The sequence below is a fragment of the Gymnoscopelus microlampas genome (genome assembly GCF_963454915.1).
Source record: "Gymnoscopelus microlampas genome assembly, chromosome: 5".
NCBI classification, from domain to species: Eukaryota; Metazoa; Chordata; class Actinopteri; order Myctophiformes; family Myctophidae; genus Gymnoscopelus; species Gymnoscopelus microlampas.
Window position 1 is genome coordinate 48,229,276 of NC_139942.1, and position 17,001 is coordinate 48,246,276.

At 42.0% G+C, this 17,001-nt stretch overlaps 1 protein-coding gene across 2 annotated transcripts in view; it reads left to right on the top strand.

The window, feature by feature from the left end:
* The window catches only part of camsap2b (calmodulin regulated spectrin-associated protein family, member 2b), a 72,853-nt gene extending 56,410 nt beyond the window's left edge, over window positions 1–16,443 (top strand). For both annotated transcript variants that reach the window (XM_084057499.1, XM_084057500.1), the window contains 10 exons: window positions 228–465; window positions 1,239–1,428; window positions 2,010–2,318; window positions 3,507–3,921; window positions 6,171–6,307; window positions 7,107–7,321; window positions 7,466–7,565; window positions 11,187–11,302; window positions 11,947–12,065; window positions 12,782–16,443. In XM_084057499.1, the coding sequence (XP_083913625.1) occupies window positions 228–465; window positions 1,239–1,428; window positions 2,010–2,318; window positions 3,507–3,921; window positions 6,171–6,307; window positions 7,107–7,321; window positions 7,466–7,565; window positions 11,187–11,302; window positions 11,947–12,065; window positions 12,782–13,081 (2,139 nt within the window). In that variant the 3' untranslated portion in view covers window positions 13,082–16,443. The remainder of the gene's footprint in view (window positions 1–227; window positions 466–1,238; window positions 1,429–2,009; window positions 2,319–3,506; window positions 3,922–6,170; window positions 6,308–7,106; window positions 7,322–7,465; window positions 7,566–11,186; window positions 11,303–11,946; window positions 12,066–12,781) is intronic.
* The last annotated feature ends 558 nt before the right edge of the window (window positions 16,444–17,001 follow it).

Here is a 17,001-nt window from a genome sequence, read left to right on the forward strand (position 1 = left end):
CAGACTAATCATTTAGTTGATTATAAAAAATCTATTCGAAGTTTTGATATACATTTAAAAAAAGAAATGCACCCCAAAAAACTTGATTAATTGAATTAGAGGTAATTCAATTAATCGCTAATTATTATTCCAAAAAACGTCCCCCGAAAAAACATGCACCTAGATGAATGGATGGGATATATTATTATTACAGCTGAAGACATGAATGCCATCTCTTTACCTCCCAGGTGGAAGCAGCCTTCACTCGTCACCGGCAGAAGATGGGGAGAACGGCTTTCCTCAACGTGGTGAGGAGGAAAGGTGTGACCCCTCCCGTCAGCCCCAACCAGCAGGGGGCAGCAGAAGAGCCCTCCTCCCCGCACGCCCTCACCCCCTCCATGGATGGCGGTGAGGGCAGCCTGGCCCGGGCAGAGAGGTGCAAACCAGATGGTGCAGCTCCCAAATCCCCCTGTGAGGACGGTGGAGGTGGGTGACTTACAAGAATAGAACTGAACTGAATAGACGTTTGTATTGTATTGTATAAGTGCTCTATCCTCCAGCGCAGTGTTTCTCAAATAGAGGTGCTTGTACGCAGGGTTACTACAGGTACCATAGGCGATTTTGCATCTGCCTGCAGGGGGGGGGGGCAAAGGAAGTATATGAACATATATGTTTTTATATATGCAGCATATATGTATGTAATATATGTGGCATATTTGAAATTGGCCGCCTGCATATGTCTATACATATACTGTATGTACATAATATATCCATGTATGTGGCATATCATTGGACATATATAAGCTATATATGAAACATATATTTCATATATATCCACATATATGAACCTGAATATGGCATATATGCAGCATATATTCTGTATATACTTGCCATATATTGGCAATATTTATCCTCCTTATAATTCAACAAAGCTCTGTGGTGGTGAGCCCAAAATCTCTTCTGCCCGGTTCTCCACAGTGGCTGGAGCAATTGATCTGAATTTGCACACAGCCATTCACCATTACCATGTGCACGGAACAGCGAAGCCCATTTTTCGCGTTCCCCAAATGTCAGCTGTTTATTTGCGTTCTTGTGTTCGCTGGCTCCCGGGTTGCCAAATCATGTGTGCATATCCCCCCACGGGTATGGTCTACTCTAGTATATATCATTTAAAACAAATAATGATATAATAGAAATAAAATAAATTGGTTGAAATTGATTAATTGACCGACTGATCAACTGATGTGGGTTGGTTGCAGGTATGACTCCAGGGGAGGTGGACCTCACAGAGTACACGCGCTCCATCGAGAGGTTGAACACGTCTCTGGGCTTCCTGCAGACAGAGATGCAGAGACTGGCCTCACAGCAGGAGAAGATCATGGCCATGAGGGTCGACCAGCACCAGCAGCAGTCCTGGGTCATCCCTCCTCCTGCTCCCTCACCACACAGGTACTATTCTTTAAGCTACAGTGATATGGTGGTCCCCAGAAAAAAATAGTTTATGTAGCATCACAACTTAATCCATATTTTATACTTTGGCTGTTTTAGAAAAATCGTGAAAAATCTTGAATTTTTTATCACACATCTTCTCTTCTGGGCTTCTTGTTTTATATGTAACACACATCTTGTGCATCTGATACATCTTCTCTTCTGGGAGTGCCTGGCACAAAATCATTTCAGATGGGGGTCCGTGGCCAAATACATATCATTTATGACAAACAACTAAACAATTAACCCATTAAGACGCGGACCCCCATCTCAAAATGTTTTGTTCCAGGGACCCCCCCAGAAGCGAAGATTTGAGTCAAAAATATTGGCTTTAAAAATATATATATATTCAAAGATTTGCGAAGGATTTTTCTAAAATAGCAGATCTACAAGCTCATAGCGCTGCACTCGGTGCCGTGCTATGAGCTTGTACATCTGCTATTTTTGAATACCCCAAAGATGGATTAAAGCAGGTCACTTTTATACAGTTGAATTCATCATCCCGGTGCTTCTTACGGAACGTCCTTCGTCTCCCCCTACAGGCAGCTCAGGGAGCTGCGCAGCAGCAGTGTGGCGGGTCGGGGCTCCGTGGGCTCGCTGTCTCCCATCCTCTCGTCCTCCGGCTCGCCCCGCGCCCCCCACCGCTCGCCCGGCGGCATCAAGCGGCGGCCGGCCTCCTTCCACGCCAGGACCCCCCGGACCCCGCGGCCCAACGACCTGAAGGTCACGCCCTTCAGCCGCATGCTCAACACCCCTTGCTCGGTGGACAGCCTGCCCAGGCTGAGGCGCTGCTCCCCCAGCCAGAACCAGACCAGCTCCTTCGCCTACCTGGGCCACGACGAGTACCCCGGGTAGGCCTGTGGTTACATAATCTTACATAATCGCCCGATCGCATTTATTTTTGAGCAAATCACAATAGGCTCTATGCACAGCAGCCATATTGGACAGAAATTGGGCCCCTTCCTTGCTTCCTTCACAGGTGTTACCAATGACACTAATGAAGGCTCTGTTCCATTTTAGTGTAGCACAGTGGTTCTCAAACTTTTTTAATTTCAAGGACCCCCATAACTCTGAGAGTGCACAAATGGAACCAAATGGACCCGGGAGGGTCCATTTGGTTCCATTTGTACACTCTCAGAGTTACACCCTCTCAAGGAACCATGAGGGTCCCTGGACCACACTTTGAGACCCACTAGTATTTCTAGTGAGCCAACATGCACAATATCAGCACCCTGACTCTGTTTGACTAGAATGGAACAGAGCCTTCATTAGTATCATTGGTAACACCTGTGAAGGAAGTAAGAAGAGGCCCAATTTTTCTCCAAAATGGCTGCTGTGCATAGAGCCAATTATTTTGCATAATCGTTTGAAACACTTTCATTTATCTGTATAAAAACAGCTGGATGAAATTACAGTAATGTTATATTTAATCGCAATAATTGTATGACAATACAACGCGTCTGTGTAACCACTTTAACCATAATCTTATACTTTGGCTATTAAAAAATAGCAGATCTACAAGCTTATAGTGCCGCGTTATGAGCTTGTACTGTAGATCTGCATTTAAAAAAAAAATCATGACAATTTGTGCAAATCTTTGAATATATATATATTTTAAAGCGAACATTTGTAACTCAAATCGTTGCTTCTGGAGGATTCTACAAACGTCTTCTAAATCCTAATAGTTTTTTGATATTTCTTTTGCTTTAATCAGTGGTTCTCAAACATTTTCATGTCAAGGGCCCCCACAATGATATGTATTTGGCCCGCGGACCCCCATCTCAAAATATGTTGTTCCAGGGACCCCCAGAAGCAAAGATTTGAGTTAAGAATGTTCGCTTTAAAAGATATACTGTATATATTCAAAGATGTGCACACATTTTCACGATTTTTCAAAAATAGCAGATCTACAAGCTTGTATACAAGTATTCAAGCTTGTATATCTGCTATTTTTGAATAGCCAAAGTATAAAATAATGGTCACAGAGATGCGTTCCCGGTAAATTCATCAACTAAACTTTCACGATGTCGTCCCTATAGGCCCGGGCCGAGCCAGAGCCAGAACCAACAGGCCAAGGACGGCCAAGGAAAGGAGAAGGACGAGACAGCAGCGGTGGCAGCGGCGGGGAGGAAGAGTTCAGGCTCTCCCCCGGTCGGTGACAAAGAACCAACCACAGGCGAGGGGGAGGAGTCAACGGAGGAGAGGAGGAGAAGAGATGCGGAGCCGTTGAAGAGGTCATCGTCAGAGGTACTACGTCAGCCCGGGGGGTCTGACGGCCAGGGGGGCCGTGGTGGTGGGGGTGGCGGTCGGGCGAAGCAGACGGCGGACGGCGCCCGTGGTGAAGACCACCACCAGGGCAAGAAGGACCTGCTGGTGGAGGTGCCGCTGTCTGCGGCAGGAGACGGAGAAACCGGCGCCGAGGACCAGAAGATGTGCTGTGGGTTCTTCTTCAAGGTACGTTTAGAGCTACAGAATAGGACTATCAGGGGCTCTCTGGCTACAGCTTATAATGGCAACCTCCTTGGTTAGGCCTGTCACAATTATTACTTAATTGTCTAATCGCAATTATTTGAGATAATCTCAATTATTTTTGCATAATCGTCATAATCGTCTCCATGTTGAAAAATGTTAACACATTTTTTAATATTAAAGAAAGCAGAAATAGCTGATCTACAAGCTTGTGACGCGTTGTAAGCTTGTAGATCAGCTATTTCCGCTATTTTACATTACTTTTACATACTATTTTACTAAATTATTTAATATGTCAATAATTTCTTTGCATATTTAAGTTATTTGTCATATCTGCCCTGTGCAATTTATGATCACAAAGCCTAAAAGGCAAACAGAAATTGTATTTGTATTCATATGTCGCAATGTTCAATGCTAAACACGCAATTAAATCGTTAATCGCTATTATTTTAATTTTTGACAATTAATCGTCAACTTAAATTCGTAATCGCGACAGCTCTATCCTTGGTTTAGGTCCGGTCTCAACATCACCTCTGTTACTGGTCATTCCTCCTGTCTGCCCTCCTGTATGGATATTTCATAACGTGTATAAAACAAGGCAACGTAGATGTGTGCATGGCTGTGTTTCAGCCCAAGGTGGCTTTGAACACATCTGCGGATAGCGTGACATACTGTACGCACATACAGTACATACAGTACAGACATACAGTACAGCAGGACACACATACAGTGTCATCAGGGTCAACTAAACAAGATCAGTATATTTGAATAAAAATACTTTTTTTACTCTAAGTTTGGACTTAAATGTCAAACGTACTGCATGCAAGACTTTACCGCAATAAATCATTGTCAAATACATGCCTAACTTGCAGCTTTTGTACTGTATCAGTCCCCTGTGGGTTACTGTACTTGCTATATAGCCATATTTAATTATTTCCCCTCTATACAGCCTTTGATCCATACTAGTCTCCAGTCTGCCAGATGGTGTTTTTATGCTGTTAACTCAGGCTGAGAGATCCCAAATTGGACCAAATTAACACACAAAAGCAGATCAGTGGAGCAACTGCAAATTCGATAACAATTTAACAAAAATACATTAAGTGCTCATTAATAATGCAGTCGATTTAGCTGCATGGTGGATCTGTATTCTGTAGCTAATAGGGTTGCAGGCTTGCAGCAACAGAAGGCTGATCTTACTGTGCATGCTTGCTTGGCACACATGATGACGTGCAGAACTGCGTCTACTGAACCATGAGCTGATCATACAGTACAGTAGATAGCATCAGTGTGTGTATCCATGCAGGCCAAAAGGATGAGATGACCTATTCTTGGGCAGAATGTTACTGAGCTCAGCATCACTTTTCATTATTAAGTGAATTGCTTCATTCAGTAATGGGTATGACAGAGCTGTGTTGGTGCAATGTATCTACTGTAGTGTTATACTGGTGTGTACCCGATTTACAAGCTCACAACGTGTCGCTATGCGATGCATTGTGAGCTTGTAGATCTGCTAGCGACACGTTGTGAGCTTGAGGATCTGCTAGCGACACGTGGTGAGCTTGAGGATCTGCAATTTGCAGTGTGCGACATGGCGAGCGACCAAGTCTAATCAGGCATTAGAGTGCCACTCTAAACCTACATGTGAACTGAATATGTTCTGCATTCCTAAAACAGTGCCGTAAAATGAGGATTTTCTGTTGAAATGGGTCACACATATAATCCTGCTACAGTATATGTAGGCTTTACCATGTTTTCCCTCAGCCTAATTTGGGAGTATTAGGGAGTAAAAATGATATCGATATGTCAGCTGATATTCTCAAACATTTGTGACAAAGTATGTAATCGAGGCAGGATATTTTACAGTTTAACAATAAACTGTATTGTCCAAAATCACCCTCAGTGCACTGAAACAGTAAACTTAATTGAGAATTGTATCATTAATTATGAATGAAAAACAACACAAATACCAAGTATCTTTTGTTGCAACATGTTCTGTAAAAACAAGTTTTCTTATCACATATTGGACAATATATACAGATACAAATATCTGTCATAGCCAATGTGATAAGATCGTCCGACTGATTTATCGACCGGGCTCTAGAATCTTGGGAGTAGGCCTATACAATACGTACCTATTTTGTCCCAGGGAATGTAGATAGTAGCCCTAATACAGCGATAAAACAACCTTATGAAATATCTGACCTGTGTGGATGTGTTTGTTCTCCTCCATCCAGGACGACGGGAAGGGAGAGGAGGAACTGGCGGCTAAGAGGGCCGCTCTGCTGGAGAAGAGGCTGAGGAGAGAGAAGGAGAACCAGGAGAGGAAGCAGCAGCAGGAGGCTGACCAGGAGCAGAAGAAGGAGGCAGCACGGTCAGTCAGCCTATAGCTGTCTGTTGTTCCTTCGGCCGTCTGTCTGTCTGTCTGTCTGTCTGTCTGTCTGTCTGTCTGTCTGTCTGTCTGTCTGTCTGTCTTTGTCTGGCGGCTAACTTGTACCTCGTTGCACGACCCTTTCAACAAGTGTCGCTCGACAAAAATGACACATTTTCAACTGTATTTTTTATGTTGAAACATATGAAACACATGAAACATAAATATTGTTTTTGGAGCAAAAGCAAATAAATGAGCCTTTCCATTTTCCTGTTTCTTACACCCTTGTTAGATTTGGTAGAGTATTACACAACAAAACAACTTGCAGCTTACTGCTTCTTTTATTTACTCTTATTTTTGTATTACTTGTATTCAGACATGCAAACTTGTAGCTTTTCAGCTACAATAGCCGTTTTGAATCCAAATAGGGCAATTGTGTGACACCTGACCCGAAAAAAACAACAACATGTTGTCACCTTTTTCACCTCGGGGCTGTTTGCATGCCTGAGTATTTTGCAGAGGTCTTATTTAGATAGACCTATACTGTTCGCTTGAGCACAATGTCAAGTACTGTATGTTATTTAGATAGATCATTGTTTACCTGGTGTCCTAGTTTCTTTATAGCACTTAATTATTCTCTTTGCACTCTACAAATATGAGACCATTTACACTGTCGTGTTGACTAGAGTTCATGCCATTTACTCTGATCTCCCACTTGTCACTCTGGATAAGAGCATCTGCTAAATGTGTTCTTGAGATAATAAATTGTAATGTAGATAGTAATCTTGGCTTTCCCTTGTAGGTTGAAAGCAGAGGAAGAGCAGCAGAAGAAGGACGACGAGAAGGCGAGGAGAGACTACATCAAGAACGAGTATCTGAGGAGGAAGCAACTCAAGCTGATGGAGGACATGGATGATGTCATCAAACCCCGACCCGGGAGCCTCAAGAAGAAGCCACGCCCCAAATCCATCCACAGGGACGTCATGGAGTCTCCCAAGCCCCCTGTGCGAGCGACAGGTAAAACACACGCGCGCACGCACGCACGCAGGCACGCACACACACACACACACACACAGAGACGCACGCACGCGCACACACACATGCACATCATGGCTGTGAGACAGTTACACATTGATGTCTTCCTTGTATGTTTTGGTGCAGGGGTGCGTCCCCGAGGGTTCTCTGTCTCCAGTGTGTCCTTGGCTTCCCTCAACCTGGGCGACAATGACAGCATCCATCCAGACAACAGGAGGACTCCCAGGTAAGGCCTGGGATGACTTTCACACTGACTGAATTCTAAAGCTTGTGTACATAATACTCTACGTGCAACGAAAATGATTGATCTACAGTCACAATGTAACGCATTGTTAGCTTGAAGATCAGTCCTTTTCGGCAAGTGACACCATCTTACTACAGAGTATATTACTCTTAAATGTCCTCCTTCCACCTCGCCTTTGGCCAGTGGATCACGGATACAAGTAGCATCTAATAATAAAAGCAGTGAACACATTTATGCCATATTTTGGTTTTAACCCAAGGAATACATTGACTCAGTCAGGCCAGGGAACGAGCTGAAATATATAGTAATGATAGATAGCATACGGTTTCTTAATACCCAGAGAAATTAAAAGGGTTTTTACAGTATATGCTAGATTTCTTTTAGCAGCAAGAGAAAACGAGGGCCAGACTATTTACTGTATTATGCCTGCAAGAAATGTGCACACAGCACAGCCCCAGACTTCTTCTCACTAAACGTGTTTACTTAAACTTCTTACTCTGTGTATAAAATGCTCTGTGAAGCTTAACTCTTACGTTCAGGGACATCACATTTTGATTGCCATCTCCTAGGCTAGCAGTCTAATGATGCTGCTCTGATCAGGTGGTTGCCCTGTTCCTGTGATATCGAATTCGTGAAAGTTACCGTGAAGAATAATTAACACACTCCTCTATGATTATATTCCATCACTTGATTGTTTCTTTGTTTGTTATTGCCGCCTCCTAAAATACTTTCCCACTCAACAGCTGGTGATGGGATGTAAAGTGTGTCCCCACTGAACAGCACGTGGTACAGTAAGACATTGAGGCTAAAAGGATAACATTAAAAAAAGTCCTAGGGACTTGTTTCCATTGTGGTCCTATGTATTCAATTCATAAACATAGCATACAAAATTAACACAATAATGCATATCATCAACAAATACAAACACTACAAAAGAGATGGGAAAATGACTTTTATCTCCCGTTGTGTAACAAGTGTTACACATCTTTTAATGGATGGTCTCTCAGGGCATTCCACATTCTGGTGGCAGAGCAGTAGAATGAGAACTGTCCCATGTTTGTTCTTAAATACCATTCCCAGTGATATTTGCTTAACCCTGTCATGTCTTCTACCTTGAGCCATCCCAAACTAGCAAAGTGTGTTGGAATTTGGTGGGTCATGGCCATGGGCTTAAGGCCGAGAAGTAGTGGTGTTTTTTTTATGATTAATGAGATTGTACAACTTGTTTTGTAATGATCACTTTCTATCCCATGCCAGGCTCTTATACTACTATGCATCGCTCCTGTTTGACTCCTGTCTCTCTCACTTTCTCCCTGTGTCTGGCTCTTTTCCTCCATTCTGCATGCGACCCACAGAGGCAGTAAAATAGCTTCTGGTCATATCTCGTTTTTCCTAAGCCCTCCCAAAGAGCGAAAGGGAAGGTTAGTACAGTAAGGACGAAAAACGTAGAACACAACGGATAAGTAAAGGTCTCATTACGTTTATATATACTGTAAATACAGTATATATAGTATACTCTCATGCAAAAGAACTTTGATTCATGTACCGATCTATTTTTTTTGAGCCAGACCAATATGGGATTAAAATAAAAACACACATTGTGATGGTTGAATCACAGCTATGTGCTGACAAAAGTCCTTTGACAGATTACATAAACAACTTGAACCCATAGCATCTCTATTCTAGGAAACATTCACCAAAAATAGAAGATCTGCAAGATCTTTACAAACCTGACTCGTTGTGAGCTTGTAGATTGGCATTTTTTGCAATTGATTTGGTGTAGAGGGAAAAAAAGAGTGGACCAAGTACAGAGCCAACTCAGGTTAAGTTTACCAAGTATTGAGGGTTTAAGTGGTTAATAATGAATTCCGTCTAGTTGTGGCTTCTGCATTAAAGTTCTACCTGGCTTTGTTCTTTATGCTTTCTGCCCCAGCTCTGCCAAGAGCTGGTATCTTCTGTATTATACAGTTCATACAGTAATCTGTACGTCTCTGTCGGGTGGAAACCTCATATGTCTAAAACTGTTACTTTTCAGGATTCGAATTCAAAAATAGCAAAAGTAGCAGATCTTTAAGCTCAAAACTAGCTTCGAGCTTGCAGATCAAAGAAGTACTGCTTAATTCCAAAAAGGTGTGGACTGCAGACTTGCAAAGAAAATAATTTCAAGGCACTCCGTCTTTGGTGAAAAAATATAGGATTTATTTTGAGCAAGGCAACAAATCATGACCAACGCATATCGACCTAGGTATGACAGATCCTGATGAAGACCTTCTAGGTCGATACGCGTTGGTCGTTGTAAAGGACTGGCCCAATAAGTCAGGTGTAAATTGCAACCAAAGTGCTTTTATTCATCCAAAGTGTACAGGTTAAGGGCATCAGCAGCAGAAGGTGGCATGGTGGTCGGCAGCTCCACCATGTCCTTGTCCTAAAACTAAAACTGAGTGTGTTTGTTTCTGGCAGCCTTTTATACTCAGCTGAGCCAATCAGTGTGAGTCAATCAGTGTGGGTTCAACCATGTTGCAGGTTACTCCAAACATGCAACACATCTAAACCACACATTCCATTAAAACATCTGAATCAATAACCCTGGCAAAAACATATAACTTAAGCACCGTATGGCAAAACAAACATTATCACATTATTAGCAGCTTCCAATATACACCACAAAACCCCCCTCTCACTTCTACTGTGGTCCAGTCCACCCATGTATGGTGCTCGGGCACACTGGGGACTCTTTTGCCCGAACACCCTGGAACAGACAGACATAAGCAGTATTAAAATCACAATCCAACATCCCATATATATTGCCAAATTATATTGCACTAAAACATATTGCACATTCCTCTTATGATCCAATATCCTTGTGCAAATATACTGTGCAAAAGAGTAAAGTGCAAATTAGTGTCAATTATAAGTAACTTCGTTACAGTCATAATTTGTTGCCTTGCTCAAAATAATTCCTATATTCTTTTGTTCATATGGAGATAAGAGGTTTCTGCCCGACATCGACGCTATACTCTCAGACTGCTCTGTGCTAGGTTCTCTGCGCTATAGCTACTCTATGCTATACTCTGCTTAGTTGCTTAGTTGCTTTTCGTTTGCCTCTAGACTAGTAGCTATACGACTACAGCTTGCGTCTCTCCATAGGCATAATGATGACAGTTCTGGGGAATTTGCTTTGCTTGGCTGACCATTGCGTCCATGCTTGTCGCTGCTCAGTCACAGAGATGTGCGTGACGTGATCCGAGAGGACATGCGCGGGGGTTGAGAGAATTGTGCCACTGGGTCTGACCCTTTTTTTCTTCTTTTTTTTGTGTCTGTGTATGTGTGCATGTTTGTCCTGTAAACTGTCTGTGTGTGTGTGTGTGTGTGCGTGCCTTCATGTCCTGCATGCTCCGGGGGCCTCTATTCCTATACTGTATGTGTCTCTCGTGTTTATTGTTGTTCTTTGTGCGTGTCGTTTGTTCTTTTTTGTGGGGTTGTGTGTGTGTGTGTGTGTGTGTGTGTGTGTGTGTGTGTGTGTGTGTGTGTGTGTGTGTGTGTGTGTGTGTGTGTGTGTGTGTGTGTGTGTGTGTGTGTGTGTGTGTGTGTGTGTGCGCACAGGCCAGATTCTGCAGAGGGCTTCTCCTCATGCCCGTCGGCTGGCAGTCGGAACGGAGAGAAGGACTGGGAGAACGAGTCCACCACCTCATCCACCCCCTCCAACACAGAGTACACAGGTAACTGAGGACCCACTGCTTAAAACCTTTAAGTGTCAAGGACACTAACAAGTGTCCTTGATGCTTTCCCGGTTTTAACTCGTTCAGTGCTAGAAAAAAACAGTCTATATATAGCCCACAGTGCCAGCGATTCCACAGTGCCAGCGGTTTTCACTCACCTTTGAAAAAAAGACGTAGGGGGGTCCCGTATACTCGGAGAAACAAAATTGAGCGGCCGCGATCGTCCATTCCATAGATATGGGCAGTTGAATGAGGGGTGGTTTTCCCCAAAAACAACACTTCACGGAAGTGGACGTGGTGTTCCTATTGTGATCACGTGGTTTTGCTGCTTTTGTGCCTCTGAAGGACTCAGATGGTGATCGCGGGTTGAACAACATATCGCCATCTGTTGGAAAAACACTGAAAATACGTAAAACATGTCTTTGGCACTCTGGGCCTTTGAGAAAAAACACGTCATTGGAGTTAATGGGTTAAGGACAGTGGATTTAAAATATGGCACAATTATGTTTTTTGTTATGATGCAACACAAAGTTCTCCAGGTCAGAGATTCTTTGACGTTACGATATTTCAGTGTCACAAAAGGATTCAGCCTGTCTTGTCACTGTGTCTGACTGCAAACCCATTGTTGGTTCTTCATTCTTCAGGGCCAAAACTATACAAGGAGCCGAGTGCAAAGTCTAACAAGCACATCATCCAGAATGCTTTAGCCCACTGCTGCCTGGCTGGCAAGGTCAATGAAGGGCAGAAGAACAAGATACTTGATGTAAGTTGTGCGTGTGCGTGTGCGTGTGTGGATGTGTTTAGACAGCTCTCCCCTCATGATCAAATAATTGATTACACAATACGACCAATACTTTGTTAGTTGTTTAGTCATTTATTATGCTTTTCTTCCATGCTGAATGTCTTGTAACCTTGAGATATAATCCTTTAATTCTGCCAGTCTATGATTTTGAATAGCCAGTAGTGTTGTGTATCCATTATGAAACATATTAGAAAGTTCAATTCTCAACCTCACCAACCTGAAAAGACTGCCTTCCAGATGATTGTATGTAGCAAACACTATTTTACACATTTGTCAATTCATTAAATGATTAAATCCCCATAACTGTTAGTTCAGTGGTTCTCAAAGTGGGTTATAGGGACTCTCTGGGTTCTTTTTAGGGGTTCTAAATTTACCCTTCAGAGTCTGTAACTCTGACAGCATACAATTGGAACCAAATGGACCCTAACGGGTCCATTTGGTTCCATCTGTATGCTGTCAGAGTTAAGGGGAGTTCTTGAAATGTAAAGGTTTGAGAACCACTGTGTTAGTTGACTAAGAAGTTCTTTAGACAGCCCTAGCGTGCGTGCGTGCGTGTGTGTGTTTATGTCAATGCATGTGTAAAATAAGAGGAATAAGTTGAATAATGATCAGCTGATTTACCAAACGACACCCAAACCCCCCCCCCCCGCCCTTCACTCTATTATTCTTTACCGCAGGAAATGGAGAAGTCGGAGGCCAACAACTTCCTGGTGTTGTTCCGTGACGCCGGGTGCCAGTTCCGGTCGGTGTACGCGTACTGCCCCGAGACGGAGGAGATCACCAAGCTGGCGGGCATCGGGCCCAAGAGCATCACGCTGAAGATGATCGAGGGCCTCTACAAGTACAACTCGGACAGGAAACAGTTCAGCATCATCCCGGCCAAGACCATGTCGGCCAGCGTGGACGCCATCACCATCGCCAGCCACCTATGGCAGACCAAGAAGCAGGGAACGCCCAAGAAACTGCAGCCAAAGTAGTGTCACGTTCAAGGCTTTTATAGGGACGGACATGACCATCCCGCCCTCATCTTGGAACTGACACGGAGGAATTTGTGGATATTGATTTTTCTTTTTTTCCTCTTTTTTTTTAATTAAAGGGACACCTGACCCTGCTGACAAAATGTACAACTGGAATGTAGAACATTAATAACAATGACAACTAAAAGGGCCTTGAGGGGACATTGCTGCTATGATTACAGGACTGTGTGACAGTGAAGACCCTGGGCGATTTAAATGGAGCACGTGTGTACTGTGTACGTGCGTGAGGGTGTTTGTGTGTGTGTGTGTGTTTGTCAGCTCGTGTCCATCTTCTTGTGTGCCAAAAAAAATCAAAAAAAGATAAATGAATGAAAGCAGAGACGGGCTAATAATGCCTTACCTAGATGGACCACTGAAGCACTGAATGTCACTCCTCTTAAGAGATTGGTTTCGCTAAGTTGATCATGTGTGGCCTTATGCGTTGTTTCTGTTTCATATCGAAGCGAAGTGCGTGTTTGAAAGCCTGTTGAGAAGTCTGCCGCGTGATGATGCAGGAGATAAATAGGTTGTCCCTAACATTTCTGGGACAGCAGTAATAGCTGAGGGCAGAGAGTGGTAGCGGTCACCGGTTCGGCCCCTGGCCCTTTGTATGTGTCCAAGTGTCTCTGAGAGCAAGACACTTTTAACCCTTAACTGCCCCCCCTCTCCCCTACCTTGTGCTCAACATGACCATCTGTGAATCAGCCATCAGCTGGGTGAAGAAGAAGAAGAAATGACAGGGCCTGATCAGCAGGCGTTAATTTTGACGGCAACATTTTATTCAGCTTTAGTCATATTTTAGTCATCCGAAATGTTTCAGTTTTAGTCTAGTTTTAGTCGAGTAAATATCATAAGGTTTTAGTCAACAGTACAGTTGATTTTGTTGACAAAAAAAAACATTTTTGGCGGGCCTTAATGGCGTCGTAATGCCTGATTTTACACTTGGTTGCATGCTGAAAATAGCCGATCTACAGGCTCACAACGCGTCGCAGGGCGACACGCTGTGAGCTTGTAGATCTGCTATTTTCAGAGCGCAACACCCGAGCGCAACCAAACGCAAAATGACTTGTCTTTTAGTTCTACTTGATCTCTTCTCCAGTAGTCCCTCCATAACATTGTAGTCGATACACGTCAATATATTTAGTCTTAGTTTTAGACATCATAGCGTAGTTTTTTATTTCGTTTTGATTTGGTTTTCGTCATTGAAAAAAGGTAGTCGACGAAAAATGTTCGTCATAGTTTTAAGTCGACGAAATTAACACTGCTGATCAGGAGTCAATTTGAGGCGGTCAATTTCTTGATGACAGCTTGATTGGTGTACAGGCATGCGTCTCCCCAACCTTCCCCTTTGAGTCACTAATTGGAGCAGTATGATCTTTGTGTATAATGTGTGTGAATAGTGAAGTGCCAAGAGAGTGAGGACAATACCTCAGATATGGATCGCCATCTCAGTAAGTGTTACGATGATGATGATCATCACTCATCTACCTTCCTGAAGAACACCTGCAACTGACTTTTTTTTGTATTTATTTTCATTTTTTGATATAATTGCTTTGGAGGTCTTTAAAAAAAAAAGAAAATGCTTGAAAGACATTTTAAGGAAAGACACATGATATACTTTATGTCTTTAAGTTAATTTAGTTTGTATATAATTACTATTCCGTTCAAAATGAACGAGTCAGCTTTTAGTAGCCGTTTTTGTTTTGTTTATATGAATCTATTCTACATACTGTACGTTTATTGTAATAATGGGGGCCTTTTTAATCGTAATTACAGATGCAAAACGTGCGATCGCTCAACGGTGTCATTGATGGGTCTGTTGTCAGCTGTAGATATAGGAGATAAACTCATGCCATGCCATCAGTCTGTGCAGTCTTAAGAATAGTCACTGTTGACGTAACACGTTTGGTAATTACATGTTTATTAACACAATGGTTCTCGATGTGGGGTCCGGGGACCCCCATGTGTCCTGAAGAGGGTTCCAGGGGGGTCCCAAGCTAAATGATTTTGATAATTAAGAAGAACCAAATATAGACTCTTATTGGTCTGTAACTCTGAGAGGATATACAGTACAAATGGACCCTCTCAGATTCAAATGAACGCTGGGGGGTTTACGGTGTAGATTGGGTTCCCATGCAGAGATAAAATGTTTTTTTTTTATCACATGGGGGTCTTGGCCTAATGCATATCAAGCTGGGGGTCCATGAAATTAAAAAGGTTGTGAACCAGTGTATTAACATGTCACTTTACTGTGGATATTGTCTTAAATGATAGATTCCGGTTACCCTTAAAGTAGCCCACAATTGTAAATAGAAGGTCTGAACTAACCTATGATAGCACTTCATACCCCCCTAACCAGTGGTGGAAAAAGTACTCGCATTTTTTTACTTGTTAAAGGTATCAATACTGCAATGCAGAAACACTCTGTTACAAGTAAAAGTCCGGAAATACAAATTTACTTGAGTAAAAGTACAAAAGTATTGGCATCAAACTATACTTAAAGTACCAAAAGTAAGTAGTACTTGTTATGCAGAAAATCCTGTTTCACAAGTTAGAAGATCTACAAGCTCACAACGCGTCGCATGGCCACCCGTTGTGAGCTTGTAGATCGGCTATTTTCAAATAGCCAAAGTATAAATAGGGCTGAAGTGGTAAATATATGTTTTGTAATAATAATCCAAATCTATAAAGCAACTAGTAACTAAAGTTGTCAAATAATTGTAGTCGAGTGAAAGTGCAATATTTGCCTCTGAGATGTAGTGGAGTAGAAGTAAAAGTATCGAAACATTGAAATACTCCAGTAAAGTAAAAAAATTCTCAAATTCAAACTCAAATTTGTACTTAAGCACAGTACTTGAGTACACGTACTTAGTTACTTTCCACCACTGCCCCCCAACCCACTGTAGCTTTGACTGAACAGCGTACATGAAGATACGCAGCCATGTTTCCAGGGCTGTCATGATGAGTTTATATACTTTTAATCATTTTATGATTTATTTTTTTATAACCCCGAAAATGAAATCATAGTTTTACTTTTCAGTGTTTTCACACTGTACAGATATATTTTGTCATATGAAAGTATTTTTCATATTTCATATTTGGAGGGTTGTGTCCAAGCAGCGAAAAGGAGACGTGTTGAGAGCAACGTTGTAGCCAGTATTATAGGATGGAGTTGTCCAATGCAGCATAGTCTATTACGAGAAGTCTGACTTTTTTTTATTCTGAATTTTGTCTTCTTTCAATTCACTAAAATGCTCAGTTGTTCATGTACTGTATTTATGTTATGTTTTTTTTATTGCTTTGATCTCTATTAAAATGCCAACTATCAACAGTAATTTGGTGTCTGTCATGATTCTCCTATACTGTAGGTTAATGGTAATGAGGGCTGTTTTATATCCTAAGTATCATGGAGACAAAGAAGTTCATGGAAATAATAATGTAGAACGTTCTATATTGAAAGATGCGGAAATTATGTTTTGTATAGTCATATTACAAACATATTACATAATTACATACAATGATACGGTATGAACAGCACTAAATGCAAGACATGAGTGTGTCCTAATATATACATATTTATTGTATTTGAATTACTAAACCTTTACTGCTATTCCCATATCCCAGGAAAATGAACGATTGATTGATTGATTGATAGATTGATTGAGTGATTAAGTGATTAGGCCAGTGGAGGAAGAAGCACTCAGATATCTACTTACAGTAAGTAAAACTAGAATAGAAATACCCACATATTCATTTTCAAGTAAAAGTTCTGCATTCAAAATGTGTCAAAATATAGTTGAAGCACCAAAAGTAAATGCGAACTATTTCAGAATAATAAATCATACTTTCTCGATGCATTCATTTAATGTTGCATCTTATTT